Below are 20,655 nucleotides of genomic sequence, written 5' to 3'. Positions count from 1 at the left end.
CTCTGCGTGAAGCGGAGCTCCTGTGTTGGCAAAGCCCAGCGGGCCTGGCCCCGAGGGTGCCTGTGAGGGCAGCTGACGGTGTCTGCGTTGGTGGTTTATTAGGGCATGTGTCTGTGCGTGCAGGCAAATAGCAGCGGGCTCTCAAGAACGTGACTGTTACTTAGGGAGGAGGAGAGGTGGTGTGCGCAGGCAGTTTTCACCAAAGATTGTTTCCTGGAGGAAGCGTGCGGTTTATTAATGAGGATTCCACCTGCCCTGCTAGGAAACCGGAGCCCCGCTGGAGAAGGGGGAATCCCCGTGAGAGGGTGCGGCGAGGTGGGGATGCAGCGAGAGGAGGAGAAGGAGTGGTGATGGCAACAGGGATTGCAGTGAGCAGGGTGTCCCTGGTACACGGCACACTGTGGCAGCCTCTCCTGAGTCAGCTCTCTTCTCTCTTCTCTGTCTCCCGGCTTTGGAAAAGCTCCCTGTGTTCTATAACTGGGGTAACTGAGACACTGTGGTTAGACAGGTTACAGTCTTTGGAATGTGGATTCAGTCTTTGGTCTACTACTCACAGATGTATGAGCAGTGATTATAATGACATTTTTTTACAGTTAAAGATGACTGGTTTTTCACCTGGCCTGACTATGGGAAAGAAGGGGCAGATGGTGAAGGCCAGAGGAACATGGCCCTGGGGTTGGTCTGGGGAGGGCAGGGGAAAGGCTGTGTGGAGAGGTTGTGGTTTTTGGTTTCTGTTCATTCTTTCTTTCCCTCGCTGCTTTGGTTTCCATTTCATTTCTGTTTCATGTTCTGAATGCCCTAGAAGGAAGGGACAGACAGCTCTGTGAAGGAGGGTGGGAAATAGGACAGGAGGCTGAGGTTGGGAAATGGATATGTCAGTTTCCATCCCAGCCGCCTGAACCCTCTGCCACCTGCCCTCTCTGGCCAGCCAACCCCAGACTTCTAGGAGCAATGGTTCTGGTCCTTCTCCCAAGTTTCCAAGCTCCTTTTCTCCTAGCCGAGAGTAGCTCCTTGCAAGTGCCCTGCCCCAGGCCAGTCTTGCTTAGAAAGCAGGTCTCTTCCTTTGGTGAACGGGAGTTGTTATTTCAGAATCTGTGAGACTGTAAGATAATAACCTGGTGGGTTAACACACGCCAGGGTTTATATGCAGCTGACCAGGCTGGCCCTGATGGGAGCCTTCCTTTGGAAGGCTGCATCCTTTTACCTTGGTGCTGATCAGCCAGCCCATTTCTGGAACTCTCTTTGGGAGCTCCCTTCAGGCTGTGGCATGCTCCTTTGACTATCTGCAGGATGGCAAATCTTTGTTCCTTCAGAGGTTTTTTGGTTCTTGATGTTTAGAAAGTGTTTTGTTTAAAGATGACATTGAGCACAAGTCAGTATTGGGTGCAGAAGTCCTGCTGTGTTTTTTAGGCCACGGACCTGTCGCTTTATGGCCACACTTGGGAGTCAGGAATAATCTTGGGGCCTGAGTCTTTACCACACTCTGTCCAGTGATACAAAAGAGAATCAGCCACATCCTTGCCCCTGGCACAATTGCAGTCAGAGTTTTTTAATTTGTTTGTTTAAAGAGCTTCATTTGGGTGGAATTAGGCAGCAGACTTTAAAGTGGTGGGAAATGTAAACCTTCCTAACTTGGACTCCATTGTGCGGTCTCCCTGGCACGCTGACTGGGCAAGAGTTGGGTTTGCTTCTGGTAAAGTCGAGGGTGGGGAACAGGCAAGGGGGAGATCCTAGACCTGGAAATGGGCAAGGAAATCTCCAGAACCTTTACTGTAGTGGCACCTAACCATGGCTGTACGTTCACATCACCAGGGAAATTTTAAACAATGCTGAGCCCGAACCCCAGACCAATTAGTCAGAGTCTCCCCACTTTACAGAGAAGATATTGAGGCTTCCATCTAGGATAAAGGATCAGCTTTGACCTTTGCCCCCCCAGCCCCGGTATCACAGGTCAGAGGTACAGAGGCAAAAGATATGTTGTTAAATGAGTAGAAAAGACACAGATTGTTTGGAATAATCATGACCTGGAAAAGTAGACAGAGAGTGTCTTCCAGTAAAACAAAACAAAACAACAAGAAATGAAACATACAAAAGCCTCTGGATGGATTAACATGGTTCCTGAAGAGGCTTTGATGGTAGCTGAACGGCCTCATGACCGAAAGCCAGCTGATGGTGGACAGTTACGTGTGAGCCTGCCAAGAGGTACAGGACAGGCACGGGAGCCCTCGCACCCCTCTGAAGTCCCCGCTTCTCCGTTCCGCATCCAGCCAAACAGGAGCCTCCACGTTGTGCAGGATGAGTTTGAGGACTGTCTGCGTGACTGAGCTCTCACTCGCTCACCACGCAACGTTCCCTCGAGTGGCTCATTTCTCTGTAAGGCACTGCCTCCTCCAGCTGGTTTGTACTGCTTCTGGTTATACCAGTAGAAAGCTTAAAACAGGTGCTGATGTGTCTTCACACGTCACCTCCTGCTGATTTCTGGTTGTTTAAGAAAGTGGGTGTGGTACAGTTTGGGGCAATCAGCAGAGAACTGCTAAGACCCAGACGTAGAGAGCGGACTTGAGCACACAGGGAGGGGGAAGGGTAAGCTGGGACAGAGTGAGAGAGTGGCACGAACATATATACACTACCAAATGTAAAACAGATAGCTAGTGGGAAGCAGCCGCATGGCACAGGGAGATCAGCTCGGTGCTTTGTGACCACCTAGAGGAGTGGGATAGGGAGCGTAGGAGGGAGACGCAAGAGGGAGGGGATATGGGGATATATGTATATGTATAGCTGATTCACTTTGTTATACAGCAGAAACGAACACACCATTATAAAGCAATTATACTCAGATAAAGATGTTAAAAAAAAAAAAGAATAACACGAAGGAGCAGAAAACAGGCTGACACAGATCAGTGTGATGGACAAAGTATCGAAACAAAATCTGGACCCTACAGCCATGGACTCTCCATGGCCTGACAGTGGCATGAGAACTCGGGCACAAATGGGTCAGGGCATCGTTTTCTCCTGAGAACTCCAAGGACATTGTTTGTTCCTCAAATTCTGAATGGAGAATTCAGCTCATAAAATGTTTTCAGGGAGGGCTTCCCTGGTGGCGCAGTGGTTGAGAGTCCACCTGCCGATGCAGGGGACACGGGTTCGTGCCCCGGTCCGGGAGGATCCCACATGCCGCGGAGCGCCTGGGCCCGTGAGCCATGGCCACTGAGCCTGCGTGTCTGGAGCCTGTGCTCCGCAACGGGAGAGGCCACAACAGTGAGAGGCCCGCGTACCGCAAAAAAAAAAAAATGTTTTCAGGGAGACATGGGTACAGCGCAGTTCTAGGGAAAGTGTGAAGTGGATGACTTCTTGGGGCTACTCTTCCTTCTGCCGTTTTCTGGTTTCTGTTTGCTTGTGGTAAACTGTCTGCACACAGTGGTAAGACTTCTTCATCATCCTTCCAGTTCATCCTGCATTGCTGGGCCTCTTTACTCCTGGGGGGCCAGAGCTGTGTGTGGCAGGGCCCTGCTGCCCTTGTGCAGCAGGAAGTCCTCCATCTGTCTTGTCCTTGCTGTCCCTCACCCACTCCTCAGCGACTAGTCCAGCCCTCTACCCCAGTGTTCAGTTTGTCTCCTTCCCTGGACTACTTAGTGAATAGGTCTGATTTGAAAGCTACTTCTGCTCCATCACTGCTCAAGTGCTGGGCCTTCCCGGGCCCCCAACACTAGGATTCTGACACCCTGTATACCGCAACTAGTACCAACTGAGCAGCCTCCAGCAACACACACTAAGCAGAAACCCTTGTGGCCCCTCCCCTGGTCTGCCGGCGTGGTGCTCATTGCCGATCGCTGCTCCCCCACCTGCCACCAGGATGGATCGATGTTACATTTATTTCAGCAGCTGTTTCAAGTGAGAATCTGCCAGATATTCATAGGTATGGGGTAAATCTCAGGTGGCATCACAGGATTTGGGGTAAATGGGGTCAGGCCATCTCTGTGCTGCTGGAGTGAACAGGATGTTCCTCATTCCTGGGGAAGGAGCTTTAGCACTCAAAACAGTATATACCCTGAGCGTCCAAACCAGATTATTTGATGTCTCAGTTCCAGAGTTCTTGTGGCTTAATAGAAGACCTGAAATGGGCAGATTGACAACTGGATGTCTGACACAAATGGCTGAAACATCCACCCAACTGTGTGACTCTGAGCAAATTCCTTCCTCTGGAATTTGCTGCCCTCAGCTCTGAAATGAAGGATTAGCAGCAGTAAGCTTTAAAGTTTCTTCAGGCTCAAGCATTCTGTTTCTCTCTGAGGCAAGGTAGCATGACAGATACTGGAATCACACTAGATTCAAATATGATTTTACCTTCTTCTGGTGACTTTAGCAAGTTATTCAACCGCCCTTGGCCTCAGTTTCCTTAACTGTAGGGTGGGATAATAAGAGCAGCTACTTGTGAGTTTCATGTGAGGAATAAATAAGATAATGCGTATAAAACGCTTAGCAGGCATAGATTCTCATGTGCTCAATAAGATTAGCTTTATCATTAATATATGTTTATGTCCAATTTTAACTTAAAAAAATGGCCACTCCAAGTTTGGCTCTCGTTTTATATTTCTCTCCAGCTTAAGGTTTTGAGCTCCTCGAGATTTAGAGCCAGGTCTGGCTGCTGGTCTCCTGCACGCTTATGACTTCACTGTGCCACTTCCTTACTGTAATGGAGAATCAGCCCCCATACAGGCTCTTTTCCACCTTAGGACCTTTGCATAGGCTGTTCCCTCTGCCTGCGTTATTCTTTCTACAGCGTTCCCTTAACTAGGTCCTTCTCATAGTTTTGGTCTTTGTTTATATGTCATCTCCTCATAGTGGCCTGACCACCTGATAAGTTGTTAAGACTTATCACAGTTTGCATTTATTCTTTTTATCTAGCTAATGTCTTGTGTCCATCTCTCCCGCTAGTGCCTAGCACTGGGCCAGCCACAAAGTAAGTGCTCAATAAATATTTGTTAGATGAATAAATTAATGAATTAATGGATAATATGTTTATAGGACACCATATTATTTATGTCATATTATTATATGACACCATATTATTTATGAAGCCCCTTCATAACTAGGCTCTCATCATGAAGGCATATAAATCTCTGTAAGGGATACAGAAATTGATCAGCCAGAGCCTGGCTGTAGTTACCCCACACGTGACAGCTGACATGCAGAGTAAGCACAAGGTTATGGCAGTGCATGGGAAGAGCCCTTATCCCAGTAGGGATGGAGTGGGATGGGGCAGGGGTCTGTCAGTGAGAGACTCCTTGGAGGAAGAGGCATGTGAGTTGAGCTTTGTGAGTAGAAGTTGCCTAGGCAAAGATGGGGTTGAGGCGGGCAAGCCCAGAGGCATAGAGGGATGAGAGGCCATAACCAACATCAGGACTAATCACGATGTTAACAGAGACGTGGATGATATGCTGTTTGTTTTGGCAAGGGGAAGATCAGGGAAGACCCCAGGGAGAAGGTGACCTCTGAATCTGACCCCTTAGCCAGATGATAATGGGAAGTATCCAGTGTGGTTCACTGATGTGGCCTGGATGGAATCCAGAGAGATGATCTGAGCTTCACTGAGCCAGGAGCCTGGGGAGGAGCTGAGGGAGCAGGGAAGTGGTATTTGGGTCCCTGAGGCCAGACCTGTAACCCAGGGTGAAGCCCTGGCCTGTGGTTGTCACCAACAGGTACACTGCCCTGCTGTCCAGGTCCCAGAGCAACCTTTAGCTCGAAACACTGGTACCTTAATCCCTGCTCCCTGAGCTAAGGCCATTGAGTCTTCTAATGTGTGAAACAGGACTGGGAAATAACAGTGGCTAAGACAGAGGAGGCAGATCCACAGGCCAGCAAGCAGACAGGTCATGTGAGTATGTGCATGAAGGCACTGAAGGCTTCCTCCAAAGGCACTTGAAAGTGTTATAAACCACAGTAACAACTGTATCTAATAAAACCTCTTTGGGGGACTGGGTTTAACGGTGGGCTGCTAAACTGTGATCTCTGCCAGCATGTGGGGGGGGGCGGCGCTAGGAGTGCAGAGGGTCAGGGATGCCATGCCTCTTCCTCATTGTCCACATGGAGGCCCTCCTGACCTGGGAACATCCTCACAGAGTTCTCAGCCCAGTGGGTCAGGAGATGGCTCTGGGGCATCAGATGTGGGCAGGATCCACAGGGACCCAGAGAGGCACCCAGAACTTGCCCGGAAGTTTAAGTGAGGCTGCCAGGTCAGGTGTATGATAAGAAGCAGAGAGGGAAGCTCGGGAAGGCAGATCTCCAGTGGGCATCTGGTTGAGCATAGATAGCTATATTGGGGAGGGCAGCCACCAGGCCCTTCAGGGAAAGTCTCTCTAGGCTCACAGAGGAGGAGCTCGGTCTTTGCAAAAAGAACCAGAGAAATGCACTTCGAGGCCAGAACTCCCACAAGCCTGGGCTGGCAATAAATGACTCCCTTCAAGAGAGCATGAGGCGGGCTTCCCTGGTGGCGCAGTGGTTGAGAGTCCGCCTACCGATGCAGGGGACACGGGTTCGTGCCCCGGTCCGGGAAGATCCCACATGCCGCGGAGCGGCTGGGCCCATGAGCCATGGCCACTGAGCCTGTGCGTCCGGAGCCTGTGCTCCGCAACGGGAGAGGCCACAGCAGTAAGAAGCCCACGTACCGCACAAAAAAAAAAAAAAAAAAAAAAAAAAAGAGCATGAGGCTATGGAGAGAGAAACCCACTAATACTTTTGACAGACTTGTGTATAGCAAAGCTGTTGGCCCACCTGGCAAGCACTGTTCTGACTGCACAGTTGTGTGCTACCTCCTGTTTATTAATTCCGGTCTTCATCTGATGTAGACAAAGTGTGTATCATTAAACTCTCACAAACCACACCTATGAGAGTCTAGGTGTTGTCCTTGGATCACCTAGGGAGACTCCTGGGCCTCATCCCAGACTGATTTCATCAGAATATCTGAAAGGGGTCGCTGAAATCATCATTTTAAACAAGGGTCCTGGGTGATGATGAAGTCAGTAAAGTTCGAGAAGCGTCGGCATCAAGTGGCACAAACGCTGTTTCGAGGTAGCACGGGCTTGCTGAGTGCAAACAGCCCCAGTGACGTGATGAACAAAAGAGTAAATGGTATAGAGCTGAGTACAAGAACTATCTGGTCAGTCATCCAGTCACTCAGTATACATTATGTCCTGGGCCCGAGAGCCCCTGAGAGTCCATCAAACAGTTCACAGTTGGAAGGGACCGTAATTTATCACAGAGGGTGAGAAGCTGGCCAAGGGGGCCCAGGTCTCAAGCCCCCGTCGGGAAGCTAGTGGGGCAGGGGGGAAGGTGCAGTGGCTGCCTCTCTCTAAATCGGGGGGCATGGGAGATAGAGAGGGTCGCTCACCCTCCTTTCCCCTCCTTAGGTGGATTTGAAGGCCTGCTGCTCCAATCCTCACCATACACAATGCAAATTCTGCCCCTGAAAATTTAATTTGGGCTAAGAAATATCACTGAAAAGGTAAATAACCCAAAGGGAAAAGGAAGGCTGCCTGTTAGTTATGTTCCAGTGTAAATTGGTTTGCTGCAGCTGCTCCCCATGTGAGCACACTGAGTGAGACGAAGGGAGGTCTGGGGGCATGGAGGCTTGGGGAAGAGGGGGGCTGGGGGCAGCCAAAGAGCAGGGTGTGGACCCTGGTTGTTTCTGGAGTCAGGGAGACAGGGCCAGGGGAGGGTGTGTACCAAATGCCACCTCTGATGATCCTGACACTTCCTCCCATCATCTCAGAGACCAACCAGGAAGACTGCTTCCCTGCTCCACCCATGTCCTGCCCCAGCACCCACTGACACTGCCCTGACCAGCCGGACCAAGGCCTCTTAGCGGCCAAGCGCAATAGTTCTCATCTCAGCTCATGACCTACCTCTCTGCATCCTTTGACGCTGTAGTTCCTCCTTGAAATCCTCTCCTCCCTGATTTCTTTTCCACTCCTCTCCCGGTTTTATCTAACTTCTCTGCATTTGTTCCTCAGGCTCATCTTCTTTCTCCTCCCATCTCTTAAAATTGATATGCCCATCAGTTCTATACTGGACTCAGAAGAAGGTTCTTTTCATCTTACGTGTCTTCACTGGGTGATCTCACCCACTTCTGTGCATATCTACTGCCACAGTTCATGGATTTATTCATTCAGCAAGTGTTATTGAACACCTACTATGTGCCAGGCACAGTATGACTCCCAAGTCAAAATTTACAACCCAGATTCCTCTTTTAATCTCCAGACTATATTTCAAATTGCCTTCAGAATTTCATATAGGTATGAAATGTATGTATGTATGACTGTGGCTCTGTTTCTTGAGACAGGGATTCAGGTACAGATGATTTATTAAGGGCATGATCTTTAGGAAAGACCCATAAGGGAGTCAGAGGAGCAGAGTAGGAAGGGGCAGGACTGAGCAAGGCTGTGGTCTCAGATGAAATCTAGCTGGAGGCTGACTGGGGGAGTGAGAAGCCTCTGGAGCATAAGTCACACTTCAGAGTTACCCCGCCTTGAGGGAAGGGCACCCCTGTATAAGAGAAGCACTGGCCCCCTGGGGCGGGGGTATAACTGCCCAGGCATCCTTTGGAAAAGGTAAGTCAGCCAAAGGTAAGTCTCCTGACATGGTCTCAGGCATAAGCTGATTGCTGCAACACATATGGAACTGGGAGCTGGGCACAGTGGTCAATAAAGAGGCCCTGCGGGGGACACTAACTATGTCTCCTCCAGCAGCTAAGACTCACGTAGTACAGATCCGTGCCCAGCACCATTGTAAGTGCTTTATGGGTATTAACAAATTTAACCTCTAAAGTAACCCTGTAATGTAGTTACTGTTATTCACATTTTACAGCACCGAGGTTAAAAGTAACTTGCCTAAGGTTTCTTGATAGGTAAATGATGGAGCCGGGATTCAGATCGAGGAGGGTTGGCTCTAGATTCCATACCCTTAACTACCACTCCTCCTTCCTCAGTGTATTGAGTCTTAGCCTGGCCCGGGCACTGTGGGCACTGGGTAGTGAAATCAGTACAAACAGCCCTGCCCTCATCGAGGTTACTTTCCAGTGAGGGAAAATGGACAATGAATAAGTAAAATACATGACCCGAATGGTACTAAGTGCTAAGGAGACCAATAAATCAGGGAAGGGAGGTAGGGAGTGCTAGGTGACAGTGCAGCTATAAATCGGGTGGCCCAAGGAAGACTTTACTTAAGAGGCATTTTAGTCCAAAGGAGGAGGTTTCTCTGCTTCTGTTCTCCTGCTCAGTCTGCTTGACCCTGGTTTACTCTCCCTCTGCACAGCTGCAGGGTAACCTTCCCAAATCACTTGCTCACGTTCCATCCCTGAATTACACCCTTCAGTGGTTCCTGATTGCCCTTAGGATAAATGCACCGCTTCTGCCATGGTACAAGAAGTGTCCTGACTTGAGGCCTGCTTCCACTCCTGCCTCTTCTCTGGAAGCCCTGCTTCTACCGTTGCAATGCCCAGGCAGGGCAGGAGTACAAATGGAAACCCACGTACCCTATATCTAAATATTGCAAATTAATACAGCAAGCTAACGAACTGTTAGATAAAATGTGTTCTACCCTACCACCTTGACAAACATACCTTCACAGCGACCTAGGAGGCCAGCTTCAGATTCAGGTTTGTTGGACCCCTGGGTTCCATGCTAGAACTCGGCAGTGCAGGGAGCTCTGCCTTCAGCTCGTGCTCTGCCTACCTTCTCACAGCCCAACTGTGTCTCCCTCTGCGGGGGTCCTCATGCGTGCACGTGGACTCCCGGCTCGCACATGCATGTTTTAGCCACACCCTTACAAATAGCAGCTCTTTGCCGCCCCTCAGGCCGAGGTGCTCATACTGGTGGCGTTCCTTACCCTTGAGGAATTGGACTTGGGAGAGAGACACACATGGGCCAAGGAAGCAGGTAAAGACCTTTGAGCTGAGAATTTTAGGGTTTCGGGTACAAGGAACTTGGTCTAGAAAAGGATGGGGGCAGCATGGTCTCTTTCTGTCAAGTGTCCTCGTTCCCTGGGGGGAGGGTGTGCAAGAGGAGGGTCGGAGCCCAGAGTAGGGCTCTCTGAAGCATTCAGACAGCAGTTCCTCATCACTCTGCCTCTCGCCCCTGTGCCTAAACCAAAGTGAATTACTTGAACTTTCTGAATATGCCATGCTCTTTTGCTTCTGTGATTGTGCAGACTGAAGAGTGGAGGTCATCCACTTGGATTCTTTGCCCTAATTTCCCCCATCTCCTATGAGCTCCCTAATCTCGTCCCCTCATCATGACCCTTCACCCCACACCCAGTCACAAAAAGACCACACCTAGTGGCAACATGGTGGGTCACATTATATAGTGACCTGAGCTTGGGCTTTTGGAGTCGGTGGTCGTGGTTTTGACTCTGTGCTAGGTACTTACCAGTCATGTGACCTTAGGCAAATTCTGTGCCTCAGTGTCATCATCTCTTACATGGTGATAACCATGCCAGGTTTATCCATCATGAGGATAAAATGAAATAACGTATGTCAAGTGCCCAGCCACCATCCCTGGCACAATAAGTATGCGATGAAAAGTTCTTTTCCCTCCTCCAGCTATGTTCCTTGTTTCAAACCAAACACAGAAAGCACCTTGGTAGATTAGCTGTTTTCACAGAAAGATGCCAATTAGGTTATCTCTCAGCATTCAGCCCCTGGGCCTCTTTCCCCATCTCCTGAGCTAGTGAGAACTTCCTAGAGAGAATTAGTACCTTATTTCTCTTTTAGTTGTCAGAAGTCATTCGTTAATAGAGTGTAAGCTATTCCTGATGACCACATTTAGATGCTGGGATAGTCAAGCTCCAGCTCTTGGTAGCAACAGTGACTCTTTGTTGTTAGGGACAGGGTTTCGTCATGTCAGTACAATTATGGTAACAGCGATGGAGCCTGAGGAGCAGGTGAGCAAGGAAGTCGGTCATCTCTAAGGGAAGGGAAGACCCACAGTTACCGTGCAGTGCCTGGCATAAGTGCGTGTGCAACAAATGTGAGTCAGGCTAAATGAAACTAAGCTCAGTGAGAAAAGCCATTAAACTGCCATAGAAAAATAGGTAAAAGAAATGGTCAGGTTAAGTCACTGAAGAAATTCTTATAGGCCAATAAGCTATAGCCAGTAATCAAAGGAATGCAAATTTAAATGTAATGCCATATTTTTCTTGGAAAATTGGCAAAGATTTAAAAAATTCAGTGACCAGTGCTGATGAGGATACAGTAAAGGGGCGGCGGTGGGTACTCTCAGCATTGCTGGTAGATATATAAGCTGCTGTGCCCTTCTGTAAAGCAATAATAAGGATGATTTAAAAAAGCTGTGGTGTAGGTATTAGATGGACTATGTGTCATTAAATATAACTGTTTCAAAGAAATGTTAGACATGAGAAAAAATTCTGTGTTACAATGAAAGGTAGAACACTATATGGTATACAAATTACATGTACAAAAAAGACTGGAAGGAAATAGGCCTGAGTATTATAAATCCCTACCATTAGTATCTCTTATACAGATTTTTGAATATTCTAACTTTTCTATAATTACTGGGTATTTTCTCATAATGGGAAAGAAATTCTGTAATTTTAGAAAAAGGCACATTGGTTTCAGACAATAAGGTAGAGAGAATTATTTATGGAAGACCCTGGCCACTTACTGACTCAATAAGTGTCAGAGAAGGAGAGGAGGTAACTCCTTTCCTTTGGGATATAGGATTTGTGGAGAAACAAAAGGCTCAGCTTTCCGTCTTGCTGAGTCTAATCCTTTGTGTCAACAAGAAGAAATGGAAAGAGTGTCTCTCCTCACCTGGGGAGTTTCCTGTGTAACTGGGAGGCCCAGTACGCTGCCTTATGCTTGAGACATTCGCACAATCACAGGAGCTGTGGTCTCTTCAAAAGTCTGTGACATTTTCATCACTGGCTGAGATTTGAGAATGAAGCCTGAAACAGGGTTTTGTTTCCTTTTGTAGCCTAAATCCTCCCATTGTGGCCTTACCTCCAGTAGCTATAAGCGATTGGTAGGTGGCGGTGCACGACTGTGGGGCATGCAACATGCACAGGGCTTTAAGCTAGTACAGTCTGGGTAATAGGAAATTAAGCCAAACAACCTAAGGAAATGCTACACCAGTATTTATATAAACATGTGAATTAACCAAAGTCCATTTTGAGTTAGAAAATAAATACACAGGTTAAATAAATGAAGGATAGAAGGAAAGCCCTCTAACTACCAAAACATAGACTTTCTTCCAAATTGAGGTGTTATAACTGTTTTGATCTTTGTGGTTTTTTTTTCTTTCAATTCTTAGGAGTTATAAAGTCCCAAGTGTTTAAATAAACTTTGCTACTTAATAAGTTATGTCGCAACGCCTTGATTCACTTAGCCCGATCAGTTTCTGGTTTTCAAGGTGGTCACTGTCACTTCATCTGGCCTTGATTTCAAGAGTAGTCTCCCCTGTCTTAACTTCCTGAAATGTGCCTTCTTATACCCTGACTCTTATAATGGAAGTACATGAGACAATGGGACCACATCCACTGTCTAATCAGTCCCACCCTTGTGGCCATCTGAGAGTAATCAGCGTGGCTCGGCAACCTGAGTTTTTCAAAGTTGACATACAATTTGAACTACAAGTAATACATCTTAAATACAATGATGTTATCAATACCTTGTGTACCATCTCTAATTAATTGGTAGAATTGGCCTAGACCCCTTTATTGAAAAAGATTCTTTGCCTCAGGTTGGGTTCAGTGGTAAAGCATAGCAGTGGCTGCCGTTGATGTGGGCCCGGGGAAGGACAGCGTTCATGCCAAGGACTTTCCATCGCAGATCTAAGGGCAGCAGCATCCCTGACTCTAGAGAGCTTGTATTCAAATGGAGAAAATATGATTCAACCCAGGAGCAAGAGGGAGAGACAAGAATTAAAAGAAAATCAAACATAATAGTGAATACCGAAACTGTAAACGTCCCAACAAGTGCAATTGACTACAGGGAAAGCTGAGTTACTTGCTAAGTGCTGGGAGAAGGCAGATGACCTTGGTCAGATGGGGTTAATCTCAAAAGGTTTTCTGAGGCAGTACATTTTGAGTTGGATTGCAAGGCAGCCAGGAGACCTGGTGTGAAGTTGGAAGGTTGGTCCAGATAAAGAGGAATGCAGGTTTCCAGATGCTTTTTGACTGTGTACTCCAAAGTCTCAGTGGCCCAGAGTGACCGTGCCTGACCTCTGACCTCCCCACAGTGAGGACGTGTGCAAACGTGGCTTCACCGTCATCATCGACATGCGAGGCTCCAAGTGGGACCTCATCAAGCCCCTCCTCAAGACGCTGCAGGAAGCCTTTCCAGCCGAGATCCATGTGGCCCTCATCATCAAACCCGACAACTTCTGGCAGAAACAGAAGACCAACTTTGGCAGCTCCAAATTCATCTTCGAGGTGAGGCCGACCTCTCTCTTAGCTCCCGTTTTCCTTCCCCTTCTGCCACCCACACATTTCTCACCTGCACTTCTCCACCTTCCTACCGTCCCCAACATGTCAGGGGCTGATAATTCAGGATTCCTTGGCCACTGTGGCCTTGCCAGTGAGAGTCTCAGAAGGAATAAGAGGCTCCTGCGATTGTCCCAAGGGCACAGAGTCATTAGGCAGTCCTGTTACTACTGATGAGTATAAATCAGAGCAATTGTTTCTGGGGGACAACTTTGTAATTTGGGTCAAATGCCTTAAAAAGAGTTTATATCCACTGATCTCTCAATTCTCCTTCTAGGAAAATATTTTTAATATAAAAATTAAAACAGAAAGATGAAGAACCAATGATAACTATAAACAAAAAATGTCTACAAGGATATTCATCACAGTGTTTTTTGCAATAATATACACATATGTATACACAAATATTTACATGTATGCATGTCTATACATGCACATATGTATAGTTCATATCCTAAATATCCATTAATTTGGGCAGCATTAATACACAAATACTATGAAGCCATTAAAAATCATATTTAGAACAATAGTGTCATTGAAAAATGCACATGATATATTGTTTTTAAAAAGACAAGTTATAGGGCTTCCCTGGTGGCGCAGTGGTTAAGAATCCACCTGCCAATGCTGGGGACACGGGTTCGAGCCCTGGTCTGGGAAGATCTCACATGCCACAGAGCAGCTAAGCCCGTGCGCCACAAATACTGAACCCACGTGCCACAACTACTGAAGCCTGCGCGCCTAGAGCCTGTGCTGCACAACAAGAGAAGCCACTGCAGTGAGAAGGCTGCACACCTCAACGAAGAGCAGCCCCCGCTCGCCGCAACTAGAGAAAGCCCATGCGCAGCAACGAAGACCCAACACAGCCAAAAATAAATAAATAAAATAAACAATTTTTTTTTAATTTATGAAAGAAAAAGACTTTATAAAACAGTATGGGCAATATAATCTGAAGTTGGTTTTTAAGAGTATAGTATATGGAGAGGAAGACTGAGAGATACATGAAAATGGTTAGCAGTGCTTTATTTGAGGTGGCTGGATTATGTTTTTCTACTTTCTTTTGACAATTTTGTATTACTTTTATACTCAGCAAAAACATGTTTTTTAACTTGATTTTTCTAGAGGCCATATGTGTCCCCTGAGAATTTTTAATGACAACACATTAAATCAATGATTTAGGAACCTTTGTTCCAGCCAAATCCGAGCTGTTCTCCTTTCTCGGAACTCTGGCCCCCATCTGCAAGAGGACGAACCCTGTGTACGTGTGTGTTGGAAAGGCAGACCTGCTCTTAATCTAGCAGCAACTTCTCATTCTGGACGTTTGTCTCCAGGGGCCGGGAGCGCCTTTGTGTGGGGTGGTGGCCCCAAAAGGTTGTGAGCACAGCAACCTGACCACCTGAAGCAGTTCTCTGTGTAAATAACACGAGAAATTTGACTTGGTGTAAGAACAGTTAACTCTCATGCTCCCCCAGAACCCCTTCCCAATGCTAGGAGTCCTGTAGGGAAATAAATGCTTTGTGTATTTTTTGGTTTGTTTGTACAGAAGCGGTGACAACAGGCCTATAAATTTATTAGCTGAAGCGACTGGAAACAATCTTTCCAAGTCTTGAAACTTTTGCTTCAGCCTAGCTGCCCAGTATTTCCCATCTCCCTGCACCTCCTTCACCCCAAATTGAGCACGCTTGTCTTTGCCTCCTAAACAAGAAGAGCAGGAGACAGAGGTGGGGGCTTCCAACTCAGAAGAATATTTATGACGTAGTGTTTTATAAAGAGCAGATGCAGTACTTAGTGCAGACCGAGACGGTAGGTGCTACAGAGATGAGAGTCCAGGCTTGTTCAATGGCAGATACTTAATGAATAGTTAGTGAATAATCATGGGAGACTTCCTGGAAGTGGTCAACTTTGAGCCAAATTCAAAGGGGAAAGGGCTGTAACACAGGGCTTTTCAGGGTTTAATGCGCAGATTCTCCTGGGGATCTTGTTAAATACAGATCCTGACCCAGAAGGTCTAGGTGGGGCCTGAGATCCTGCATTTCTAACAGGCTCCCAGGGGGTGCCCATGTTGCTGGTTTGAGGGCTGCATTTTGAGTTGCAGGGATCTGGATCAGCAGAGGCTTGTGCCACTGGTTGTACATTAGGAGCGTTTAAAATCACCCCTGCCCAAGCTCCAGTCCAGGCCAACTAAATCAGAGTTTCTAGGGGTGGGGCTTGAGCGTCAGTGTTTTTTTAAACTCCCCAAGGGACTCTGATGAGTTTGAGAACCCCTGTTTCAGACACAGGCAGCTCCTTCCTGTGCCTTTGGAAGGAGATAGAAGGAAAAGGGGAGAAGAGGAGGCGATGCCCGAAGAGCAGCAAGACAGAGGGAGACGAACTGCTTTTAAGGGTTCCAGTAAGGATGCAGCCCTCAGATCGTCCTGATGAGCGCTCACAGGGGCTGAGCACGTGCTCCATGCTGGTGCCCTCGGCGCTTTACACACCGTCAGGTTTAATTCCAGCACAGCCCGAGGAGAAAAGCATTATTACCTCCATTAGACAGAGGACGAAACAACGGCTCTGCGAACTTAGTTTGCCCGGTTCACACAATTAGTAAGTGTAGGGCTGGACCCCGAATCCAGATATTTCTCTAGTAGCCTCTCCTTCTCCAGCAGAGAGAATCGAGAAATCCTGTAGGAAAGAAACAATCTTTCTTGGTACGTCGGGGTGGTTGCCTGTGCCGTCATTTGCTGCTCTGTGTCCTGGAGACAAACATTCTCCACTCTGCTCTCCAAGAGAGAGAGACTCCCTGTCCCCCGAGCCCTGTTTGTTCACTGCATCAGAGAAGGGCATCTGCTTGTGGGAAGAGGCAGGAAGATCGCCTCTGAGACCCTTGCAGCCCAAGACTGACCCACACTGCTTAATCCAACCATGAGGATATCCTAGGTTTTAAAGCTATTGAGAACTAGACCCCCTAAAATTAGATTCAGTCTGTTCTTCCAGCTTCTGATTCTAGCATCCTGAACCGTGTTGTGGCAGACTTGGGGATGGGAAGGAGGAAGATGAGAGCAGTAGGAACATAAAGGCAGTCTTCCCTTCAATGGCAAATGGTGAGCAGGCGGAGAGGCTCTTTGAACCAGTAAGCCGGTCTTTTGAAACTGCCAATCTTAGCTGACCAGGGGGCTGCCTGCTCTCCCATTTGCCCTTTCCCAGGCAGGCTGTGGTCATTATTATATGGACTTATCTTGGCCTTTCCCCTTGACTTTCTCTCTTCTGCCTACGGCTGCCCTGGGGTCTTCCCCTGACTTGCGCAGCATCACTGAGTCTCCCTCTCTGTGTCTGCCCATCCAGACGAGCATGGTGTCCGTGGAGGGCCTCACGAAGCTGGTGGACCCCTCCCAGCTGACAGAGGAGTTTGACGGCTCCCTGGACTATAACCACGAGGAGTGGATCGAGCTGCGGCTCTCCCTGGAGGAGTTCTTCAACAGTGCCGTGCATCTGCTGTCGCGCCTCGAGGACCTGCAGGAGATGCTGGCCCGCAAGGAGTTCCCCGTGGACGTGGAGGGCTCGCGGCGGCTCATCGACGAGCACACACAACTCAAGAAGAAGGTGCTCAAGGCCCCTGTGGAGGAGCTGGACCGGGAGGGGCAGCGGCTGCTGCAGTGCATCCGCTGCAGCGATGGCTTCTCAGGGCGCAACTGCATCCCGGGCAGCGCCGACTTCCAGAGCCTGGTGCCCAAGATCACCAGCCTCCTGGACAAGCTGCACTCCACCCGGCAGCACCTGCACCAGATGTGGCACGTGCGCAAGCTCAAACTGGACCAGTGCTTCCAGCTGCGGCTCTTCGAGCAGGATGCTGAAAAGGTAGGAGGGTGCTGGCCAAACCTGAGCAGGGCTGGGGTGGGGGGCATACGTAGCTTTCTAGGGAGAATGACGGAGACTGCTAGTCCAACATTTTAAAGCTCCTCTTGTGGAGTGTTTATTATGTGCCAGGGATTGTTCTGTGGACCTTGTGTAAATTAACTTATTTTAATCTGGCAAGAGTCCTATGAAGTAGGTGTATTATCATCATCCCATTTTACAGATGAAGAAACTGAGAGGCTAAATAACTCGGCCAAACTAGGAGGTGCAGCATGGCTGCAGAGTCCACGCTTTTGCACTATTGGACACTGCCCCTCTCAGGGCGTGCCGTGCGTAGTTCAAGCCAGCTGAGCAACAGGAGTGACAATGCTGTTACCAGCCACAACAACATGACTTAGCGGTTACTGCCCTGCAGTGTATTTGACTATTGACAAAGCACTTTCGCATACAGTCTTATTTAGTCTACGCAGCCCTTTGGTCCTTTGAGGTGGCTGGTGGTGGGTGTTATTTGATCTCAGGGCCACAATGGCAGACTTGACACAGGAATCCAGCTGTCTTCCATTTGAAGTCCAGGGCTCTCTTCCTGCCATGCCACTTCTTTCTGGAGGTTTTCCCTCAGCTGCTGCACACTTTGTCGAGCAAGATATTTTTCCAGCAGTGAATTTTCAAAGCTTTCCCCTTATCAGGGAGATATGAGAAAGTGAAAAAGGAAAATACCATACAGTGCCTCTTTGCTGAGAATGCAAATGTATCTTCTCTAGATGCTCTCCAAGCTAAAGAAGAGAGTTTACTGTTACATGCACTTTAAGAAGAGTGAAAGGGGCTCTCCTACCAGTTTTCTGAGAATAACACATTTAAATGCACAATACCACTCATAGGAATACCATGACTCTCAGTAACCTGTGAGTTTTACAGACAGCATCTGATATAATGGTTTTGTGTCTTTTAAGAGCCCATATTGAAAATGTCTCTAGGTAGTTTAAGTGATGAAATCGGGATATAAAATGATATAATTATGATCCCAGTTTATGTAAGTGTGCTAGCATAAGTATAGCTGGAAGGAAATTCACCACAATATTAATAGTTTTGATTTCTAGGGGCAAGGCTTATGCTTGATTTTAATCTCTCTGCATAAATTTTCTGTGCTTTCCAATCTCTTATCATTTATAATCACATGAAAATCAATAGGTATAATTTTAAAAGAGTGCATGGCCCCTTTCTACAACAGAACTTTTGAACATCATTTAAGCCAGAGTTTGGAAGAGACATGCATGTAAAGGAGTTTTTGCACAACTTTAGGAGCTGCAAGGTTTCCTCTGGGCTTCCTGAGGGCTGTTTGTCCAGTGGCCGGGCAGCCTGGGTCTGACCCTGGCCTGGCCTGGATTTGGGGTTGCGGGCACTTGGACTACAGAATCCCCATCTCATATCCAAGTTAGGAGAGACACCAGGTCAGGAGCCAGCTGCTCTGCAGACCCAGAGGCAGGTACTTTGACTCCTGTGACCAATGTTGGAACATTTCTTTTTCACTCGAGGTCTCTTCTGCTCTGCGGCAGGAGATCTGCTTTGCATCCTGGCCTGAGTGCCTGTTTCAGTGAGCCGGGACAGAAGAGGAGGTAGGGGACTTAGGTCTCCCTAGTTGTGTCTGAGTTTGAGGCGCTTCACTGCATCCTTCAAGTTCAGGAAATGGGAAGCCAACGTAGGGCACAGACAGTGCCCATCTCCAGAACAAAACAAAACAAAACAACATAACATACCTTAGCCCCAGAAGCCCCAAGGTAGGGAAGGCTGACCTAGAGTCAGCCAAGTGCCAGCCAGCCAAGCAGTAGTTGTTGCCACACATATATCCTCTCAATTCATGCTCGTGAGAATTGTATGGTATATTATTATTCCTAATTCACAGTGGAGGAAATGGAAATTCAGAGAGATGAAACGACTTGCCCAAGATCACACTGCCAGTTGGACAGAGCCAGTATTTTGTCTGTCTCCAAAGCCCACCCAAGCTCTTATCCAATAACCCTACTATGCCACCACTCCTAGGGTCTGCCTCACGTTACCACTGAATGCTGCTGGTTAGCCCCTGAGTCCCCTGGCCCATGATGACTCTAGGGAAAATCTCAGATCCCATCTTCTAACTCTCATACGACAGCAGGGGCCCTTAACCTTTCTGTGCTCTGGACCCCTTTGGTCTGGTGAAGCCTATGGACCCCTTCTCAGAATAATATTTGTAAATGTACAAAATAACATACAGGCTTGGAAAATAATTTTTGAAGTACAGTTATTAAAATTTTTAAGTATAGCAACATATGTACTTCTTTAGGAACATGTTAAACAACAAGATGGACTTGAAGTCTTATAACTACCATAATTTTGAAGTAGTGATGACCGTAACTGACATTTCAGGACAAACAGCCCTGATATGATATGAGAATGTGTGTGTTTCTATTGATGTCAGAGGCCCAAGTATTGGTAACATTAATGAAGTTTGTTGCCTCTGTTCATAATTGAAGAGGATGCTCTATTTTAGTTAGAGGTGAGTAAAAATAAAGGCGTATTTTTTCCCTGTTCAAATCCACGATCCCTGAATTCTGCGCATGGACTGTAAGTTAGGATCTGTGCTCATACTTTAAAAAGACGTGTATGTGCATGCGTGTTTGTGCACGTGTGTGTGTGTGTGCGTGCGCATGTGTAGAGGGGGAGGGGTGGGGGAGAGAATATCTAAAACAAAACAGAGGGAGTAAAAGGCCGATGGGAAGAGGGCAGCCCAGGAATATTTCGGTATTGAGTCAGTGGCGAAAATGCTGCTCAGGCTTGACCCGGCTGCCACAGAAATGTGCTGGGTGAGGGGCAGGGGAGGAAAACAGTCCTTTTAAATTGCTTCAAGATTAATTTAAAATATCTGTGCAGAGCTAAGTGCCTCAGCCCTTGACTTATTTGGTGTTTTGGAAAGGGGGTGAGGAGGGTGGTGGCTTGGGTAAGAGTTGTGTGTGCATATCCTCATCTAAACAAGGGCCTGAGGAAATAGTTCCTGCATGAGCCACGTCTTAGCCTCCTCTCTGGTGGGAGGCTTGTCGGAGGCCTTTAATTCCAGATCTGGGAAGCTCTTGGCAATTGGAGGAGTCTGATGATCACCCAGCTTCTATTTTTGTAAAGGGGTGGGCACAGCGTCTCCCCTCTGGCCCTGTGGGTGACAGCTTCTTTCCCAGGCCTTAAATAATGGTCAGTGCTCCCCATTTACCAGCTGGCCTTGGGAAGTGAAACAACCCCTCCCCACCTTCCCCTGACCTCCGCAATGACCCTATGCATGCATCCCTCATCTTGGGGGTGGCGGGG

General features: G+C 47.8%; 1 protein-coding gene across 5 annotated transcripts in view; it reads left to right on the top strand.

The window, feature by feature from the left end:
- The window catches only part of KALRN (kalirin RhoGEF kinase), a 513,398-nt gene that overhangs the window by 203,337 nt on the left and 289,406 nt on the right, over positions 1-20,655 (top strand). For all 5 annotated transcript variants that reach the window (XR_009540742.1, XM_060150454.1, XM_060150452.1 and 2 more), the window contains exons 4-5: positions 13,251-13,443; positions 16,816-17,328. Coding sequence is in view for 4 of the 5 variants with exons in the window: in XM_060150454.1 (XP_060006437.1) it covers positions 13,251-13,443; positions 16,816-17,328 (706 nt within the window). In the remaining variant the exon portion in view is untranslated. The remainder of the gene's footprint in view (positions 1-13,250; positions 13,444-16,815; positions 17,329-20,655) is intronic.

The sequence above is a fragment of the Lagenorhynchus albirostris genome, chromosome 5, assembly GCF_949774975.1.
Source record: "Lagenorhynchus albirostris chromosome 5, mLagAlb1.1, whole genome shotgun sequence".
Classification (NCBI taxonomy): domain Eukaryota; kingdom Metazoa; phylum Chordata; class Mammalia; order Artiodactyla; family Delphinidae; genus Lagenorhynchus; species Lagenorhynchus albirostris.
The sequence above is the reverse complement of the archived record's forward strand: the minus strand, read 5'-3'. Positions and strand labels throughout refer to the sequence as shown.